Genomic DNA, 7500 nt, shown 5'->3' with positions numbered 1-7500 from the left:
ATGTCTCCCAAAACCTTAAATATTGTCCACTATATGTACTTCATGTAGGCTGTGAATTAAGATGAACACACAGAAGTTTAGGTGATGTTGAGGAATCAGTTTGGTTTTTGTAGCATCTTGAACCAACACTACCACCACTAGTGGTCATCTGAGAATAGTTGTAATGTTTTGTTTTAATATTATTTTCCATTTCTCTTGATTTGTCTTTCAGAACTTGGAAGGATTCGCTCTGAATTAATCGAGAGGTTGTCGGACGACGATGTCATCGGTCTCCTGTATTACCTTAGGAAGATGGATGCGTTGAATGACCAGGAGAAGAAGACTGTAGAGGAGATGATGACCAGTAAAGACAGAGCACGTTGTCTCATTGATACGGTGATGGAGAAAGGGGAGAGAAAAAGTAGCCTGATGGTTGATTATCTGAAGGAGAGGCACCCTGACCTATGCTGGGCCCTGGGTCTGAACCCAACTTCTGCTCGGATCAGTGAGTTTAACATGTTAATGAAGTTCCCTCATTATGTGTGTAAAGTTCTTTCAGCAACTACTTTGCTGAAGTTTCGGTGTCAATCAAAGTAATTGCTGTTAAGAATGATGCACCTCTTCACCTGTAGGGGCCCAGAATCACACATAAACAGTATCTTCTTTGAAGTGTGTGTGTGTGTGTGTGTGTGTGTGTGTGTGTGTGTGTGTGTGTGTGTGTGTGTGTGTGTGTGTGTGTGTGTGTGTGTGTGTGTGTGTGTGTGTGTGTGTGTGTGTGTGTGTGTGTGTGTGTGTGTGACGTTTGATTTGGGGACTAAAATAAGAGGCAGTGCTGAAGAAAGCCCCGCCCCTATCGGAGGCATAGTTGCGTCTAGGATCATGACGTGAATCCCTTGATAAGGCGGTCGCTGGGGTTGGCGGTGGGCGGGCTGTGAATACCTAGGGGGCTGCTTGCAGTCCTACTACTAATACTACTACTCTTCGTCCCCTATGGGACATAAGGCTTCAATGAGCACCCTCCATTTCACTCGGTCCCTGGCATCATGTTGGGCCTCTCCCCATGACAGGTTCATCTGTTCCAGCTCTTGTGTCACAGTTCTGTGCCAGGTGGTTTTTGGCCTCCCAGGTTTTCTTTTGCCTGGTGGTGTCCACCTTTCGCCTTTCGCCTGCGTTTACAGAAGATCAAAAGCTCCCAGTGCACAAGAATGAAGTTTGATCTGGACAAACTGCGAGAAGTGGCAGAAGCCTTCAAGGCAAAGATAGGGGGAAGGTTTGCACCACTGCTCATCCTAGGTGCAGAAGAAGTTGACGTCAACCACATGACCACCACGCTGAACACAGTCATAACCGAAACAGCCACTGAAATCCTTGGCAAACTCCGCCTAAGGAAAAAACCTTGGGTCACCAATGAACTGCTTGACTTGTGTGACAAGCGAAGAGCCCTGAAGAAAAGTAAGAACTTACCTGAAGGAACTGATGCTTACAGAGAAGTCAACAGGAGCATGAAGAAAGGCATGCAGTCAGCAAAACAGAACTGGATTGAGGGAAAGTGCAGAGAGATAGAGAACAGCCTGAATACCAACACCAACACCCAGATGGCATATCAAACTGTCAAGGAGCTAACAAGAGCAAAACAGACCAGAGTCTCTACAATTCAGAGTAAGACTGGTGAATGCCTGATGGAAGAACAGAAAATCCTGGACCGGTGGACAGAATACTGCTCTGAGCTCTACAACCACACGGCAGGTGGAGAGCCCACAGTCCTGGCATGTCCTCTATCCATTGAGCAAGAGGAAAAACTCCATCCTCCGTGAAGAAGTCGAGACAGCAGTCAGAGCACTGAAAAAAGGAAAGACAGCCAGAGTGGACAACATCACAGCAGAGCTCGTACAAGCAGGGGGAGAAGCCATGATCGACACTCTCACCATCCTGTGCAACAAAATCTGGCAAAGTGGTGAGTGGCCTACATCATGGACCCAGTCACTCATCATCACACTTCCGAAGAAAGGCAAATGTGCCAAAACCACCGCACCATCAGTCTCATTAGCCATCCCAGCAAAGTCCTGCTGAAAATAATACTGAATAGGTTAAAACCTCAAGCAGAACTGATCATAGCTGAAGAACAGGCTGGATTTAGGGCAGGGCGGAGCACCACAGAACAGATATTCAACCTCAGAATTATCTGTGAGAGATATCTGCAGCATCAACAACACCTTTACCACGTGTTTGCAGACTTCAAGAAAGCCTTCGACCGGGTATGACATGCGGCACTGTGGGCAACCATGAGGAAATATAACATCAGCCCTAACCTAGTCAGAGTCATACAACACCTGTACAACAAAGCTACCAGCGCAGTTCTCTACATTGGAGCTATCGGAGACTGGTTCAGGACAACAACTGGAGTGCGCCAAGGATGCCCTCTCTCCCCTATTCTCTTTAATCTTTTTCTGGAGCGTATCATGACGGATGCCCTGGCAGATCATGAAGGAACGGTCAGCATAGGAGGCAGACCGATTACCAACCTCCGTTTTGCAGATGACATTGATGGGCTAGCTGGAGAAGAAAAAGAACTTGCCAGCCTTGTTGAAAGGCTTGACACTACTTCCCAAGCCTATGGAATGGAAATCCATGCTCAGAAAACCAAAATGATGACCAACAACAACAGGGGCATCCTCTCAGAGATCAAAGTCAACAGACAGGCACTGGACACGGTGTCCAGCTTCAAATATCTGGGAGCAATCGTGTCCGATGAAAGATCCAAGCAGGAAGTCCTTGCCAAAACAACTGCTGCTCTGGCAAAACTCCAGCCCATATGGAAAGACAAAAACCTCAGTCTGGCATCAAAGGTGAGACTACTGCGATCACTTGTCAACTCAATCTTCCTATATGCTTGCGAAACTTGGACCCTTACAGCAGAGCTACAGAAGAGAATACAGAGCATGGAGATGAGATGCTACAGGAGACTCATGGGGATCTCATACACCCAACATGTCACAAACGAGGAAGTTCGGCAAAAGATCAACCAAGCCATCGGCTCACATGATGACCTGCTTACCACTGTTAAAAAACGGAAACTGAGGTGGTACGGACACATCACCAGATCCTCAGGCCTTGCAAAGACCATCTTGCAAGGAACCGTACAAGCTGGAAGGAGACGAGGGAGACAAAAGATAAGATGGGAAGATAACATCAGAGAATGGACTCACTTGAAAATCAGTGAGGCAATGAGAGCTGCCGAGGACAGAGAGGGAGGGAGAGAGCTGGTCAACAGATCGTCTGTGGTGCCCCAACGACCCTCCGGGGTTATGGGATAGGTGAAGGTGAAGGTCCACCTTAAGGCGACCTTTGTGACGTGGCCCTGCTCCATCCTCACCACATGTCCTAGCCATCTCAGGCGTCTGTGCGTAATCTCCTTGGTGATGCTCCAGCTTCCCGTTTTTTTGTATAGGTCATTGTTGGAGATCTTATTAGGCCAAAAGATTTGGCATATTCGTCGGAGGCATCCATTATGGAACACTTCCATTCTCCTCATGTCTGTTTTGACCACACGCCAGCTCTCTGAACCGTACAGCAGAACAGACTTTACATTGCTGTTGAATAGGAGAATCTTTGTTTTAAGGCTGTATTGTTTTGATCTCCAGATGGGACGGAGTTGGGAGAAGGCACCCTGAGCCTTTCCCAGCCTTGCATTGATGTCTTTTGATGCCCCGCTGTCCTTGCTGATTAGACTGCCTAGATAGGTAAAATCTTCCACAAACTCAAGTGCTTCCTCATTAACAAGGATGGGTGCTGTGGGGATGGAGTTGACACACATCACTTGTGTTTTGGAAGTGTTGATACTGAGCCCAACTTGTCTGGCAAAGTTGTTCAGCCTATCAGTTTTAGCCTGTATGTTGTACTGGTTGGTTGATAGGAGAGCAAGATCATCAGCGAAGTCAAGATCTTCCAGCTGGGAGAACAGAGTCCACTGGATGCCTCTGGGTCTATCTTGCCGCTGGGAGAACAGAGTCCACTGGATGCCTCTGGGTCTGTCTGCTGTGGTGTTGGTTGTGATCCAGTCTATGGTGACCAGGAAGAGGATAGGGGAGATGATGCACCCTGTCTCACTCCGGACTGCACGGAAAACCACTCGGAGAGGTCATTTCCCATGATGACACTACACTCAAAATGTTCATAGAATGTTTTTATGATTGAGATGATCTTAGATGGTATTCCATAGGAGTGCAGTATCTTCCAGAGGGTGTTTCGGTGGACACTGTCAAAAGCCTTCCTGAAGTCCACGAAGTTGATGAAGAGGGGTGCGTTCCATTTCAAGCACTGTTCTATGATGTTACGCAGAGCAAAGATCGGGGCCCCGTTTCCCGAAAGCATCTTTAGCCTAAGTGGATCGTGAAGTGCGTCGAAAGGGCATCGTAGAGTTTTCACCGCGTTTCCCGAAAGCATCTTTGGTAACGAACGTCTTGAAAACGCTCACGAGTCACGAGTAGCTAACGAGTGCTCCAGGGTACTCGTAGGACGCTAAGAGCCTCGTTAGCCTACTATAGCCTCAGTGGCGTAACCAGCGGACATTCCTAGTATTGGATGCGTTTTATTATAACACATTGGTAATGGTGACATCACGTGCGTCTGAGCCTAATGTGGGCCATTATGTTCTTAGTTTGAGAGAGACAGTCCAGGAAATGTTTGAGCAGGCAGGGCACTTAAAATGTGTGAGAGAAAGTGGGGGGGATTTGTGCAGACTGACATAGGCTACTCATAAAATGTAGCCTAAAATAATGTACAAAATAATAAAATAAAAAAATAATAAAAATATTAATTATAAAAATATTTTAAAAAAATGCAAAGGAGCAGGCAAAAGGCTGGGACATGGTGGGGATTGGTCACGTTGACGGGAATGTTTAGTGACATGTGGGAGGGTGGAGGGGGTTAAAAAAAAGTCTCAATCACTCTTCGACGTGCATGAAAACCAGCCGCGTAGTTATGAGGGAGGCCGTCCTCACACCGATCTTCCTCGTCGTCATCGTCCTCAATGTCCTCCGGTTCAGCCAAAGCTACCCCAGCCTTAGCTGCAATGTTGTTTGCAACATAGCTGTCACACATATCACAGTGCATGACTTGGCCGGCGAAAACTGGGGCCCTCCGCTGGACTTGAAGGTAAAGCGCAACTTCCACCTCCCGATCGTGCGCCCAGGATAAGGACTGATATATATGTCGGCCTAGGCTTAATCAATTGTGTTTTAATATCTTTAGCATTCATATTATTGCAATCTATTCTTTTCGTAGGCTACTCTGCGGTTGGCCATGATGGGGAGATATTTTAACCCTTTTTAACCCCATTTTCCTCCGACATTCCTGCGTCTCCCCCTGCGTCATAGCCCGTTTCAGCACCGTGTCAGTGGACAGGTACAATCCTACGATCGTCGTGAGTGCAGCGAATGCGCGTTCACGTTAAGAGGAGTTTCGGGAAACGCTCCAAAGAAATTATCGATGGTTCGAAAGATCCATCTTTCGAACCATCTTACGAGCGAAGATCCATCGATATCGGGAAACGGGGCCCTGGTCCATACATCCTCTTCCCTTCCTGAAGCCTGCTTGCTCCTGTCTAATCCTGGGCCCCGTTTCCCGAAAGCGTCGTTAGCCTAAGTGGATCGTGAAGTGCGTCGAAAGGGCATCGTAGAGTTTTCACCGCGTTTCCCGAAAGCATCGTTGGGAACGAACGTCTTGAAAACGCTCGTAGCTAACGAGTACTCCAGGGGTGCTCGTAGGTACTCGTAGGACGCTAAGAGCATCGTCAGCTATAGCCTCAGTGGCGACACCATCGGACATTCCGTCTATTGGATGCGTTTTATTAAAACGCATTGCGCCTTTATGTTCTTAGTTTGGTAATTAATAAAGATTATTAATTAATTTATTAATAAAGATGTTAAAATGGCCAAAATAAAACGGGACAGTCCAGAAAATGTTTGCGCAGGCAGGGCACTCAAAATGTGTGAGAGAAAGTGGGGGGATTTGTGCAGACTGACATAGGCTACTCATAAAACGTAGCATAAAATAATGTAAAAAATTAAATTAAATAAAAAAAAATAAAAAAATAAAAAATAAAGAAATAAAATAAATTATAAAAAACAAGCAAAGGAGCAGGCAAAAGGCTGGGATATGGTGGGGATTGGTCACGTTGACGGGAATGTTTAGTGACATGTGGGAGGGTGGAGGGGGTTAAAAAAAAGTCTCAATCACTCTTCGACGCGCATGAAAACCAGCCGCGTAGTTATGAGGGAGGCCGTCCTCACACCGATCTTCCTCATCGTCATCGTCCTCAACGTCCTCCGGTTCAAGCAATGCCACCCCAGCCTTAGCTGCAATGTTGTGCAACATAGCCGTCACACATATCACGGCGCATGACTTGGCCGGCGAAAACTGGAGCCCTCCGCCTGACTTGTGAAGGCATCTAAAGCGCAACTTCCACCTCCCGATCGTGCGCTCAACGATGCACCGGGCCAGACGGTGGGCTTCGTTGTAGGCTATTCCTCATCAATACATACCTTACCCTATTTCCGGAGGGGCTTTTATAGCCAATCAAATTATCAATCAAGGAAACCCTTATGCGGAATCAGATTAAGTCGGCTCTCTTTGCTGCGCAAAGCATGTTTCAGAAATCAGCCCATTAAGATAAATGTAGTTGTCACACAAGCTATTTTTAATTTTTTGTCATATGGAATTATTACAGGGGGGAAAATGCCGTGAAACGCACAGTGCATTCAGGATTAGGACTGATATATGTCGGTTTAAGCCTAATCAATTGTGTTTTAATGTCTTTAGCATTCATATAATTGCAGTCTATTTTTTTCGTAGGCTACTCTGCTGTCTACTCTGCGTCTCCCCCTCCTACGGAGCCCATTTCAGCACCGTGTCAGTAGACAGTTACAATCCTACGACGTCGTGAGTGCAGCGAATGCGCGTTCACGTTAAGAGGAGTTTCGGGAAACGCTCCAAAGAAATTATCGATGGATCGCAAGATCCATCGGGAGAATGATCGTACGAGCGAAGATCCATCGTTATCGGGAAACGGGGCCCTGGTGTCAATGGCTGTCTCCATCCGGTTAAGAAGGACTCTGCAGAACACCTTTCTTGGAACAGATAGAAGGGTGATTCCACGCCAGTTGTCGCAGTTCTTAGTGTTGCCTTTCTTGGGAATTTTGACAATAATACCTTTGGACCAGTCTGCTTGCAGTCCTAGTTGTTGTTATTATTATTATTATTATTATTGTTATTATTATTATTATTATTATTATTATTATTATTATTATCATCATTATAAACGCAGGGAGCGAGGGATCAAAGAGGGAGAGGGCGGTTCTTAGTTGTTTAGTTTCATAACCTTGCTCTCTTCTGCTCTTTCTACTCTCTCTTTAGAGCTGTACAATCTAATAAGAGCTGGTGTTAAGATAAATCTACACCAACAATACATTCTGATTCCTTGTCTTACAAAATAACATCAATTATTACGATAACTGTACCAGA

The 7500-nt window shown here is 46.2% G+C and overlaps 1 protein-coding gene across 1 annotated transcript in view; it reads left to right on the top strand.

The window, feature by feature from the left end:
- The window catches only part of LOC130406722 (uncharacterized), a 132054-nt gene that overhangs the window by 16037 nt on the left and 108517 nt on the right, over window positions 1-7500 (top strand). The window contains exon 12 of the mRNA XM_056612409.1: window positions 212-484. Within this exon, the coding sequence (XP_056468384.1) occupies window positions 212-484 (273 nt within the window). The remainder of the gene's footprint in view (window positions 1-211; window positions 485-7500) is intronic.

This window comes from Gadus chalcogrammus, chromosome 16, assembly GCF_026213295.1.
Source record: "Gadus chalcogrammus isolate NIFS_2021 chromosome 16, NIFS_Gcha_1.0, whole genome shotgun sequence".
NCBI lineage: Eukaryota > Metazoa > Chordata > Actinopteri > Gadiformes > Gadidae > Gadus > Gadus chalcogrammus.
Note: the sequence above shows the minus strand (reverse complement) of the source record. Positions and strands in the feature narration are given on the sequence as shown.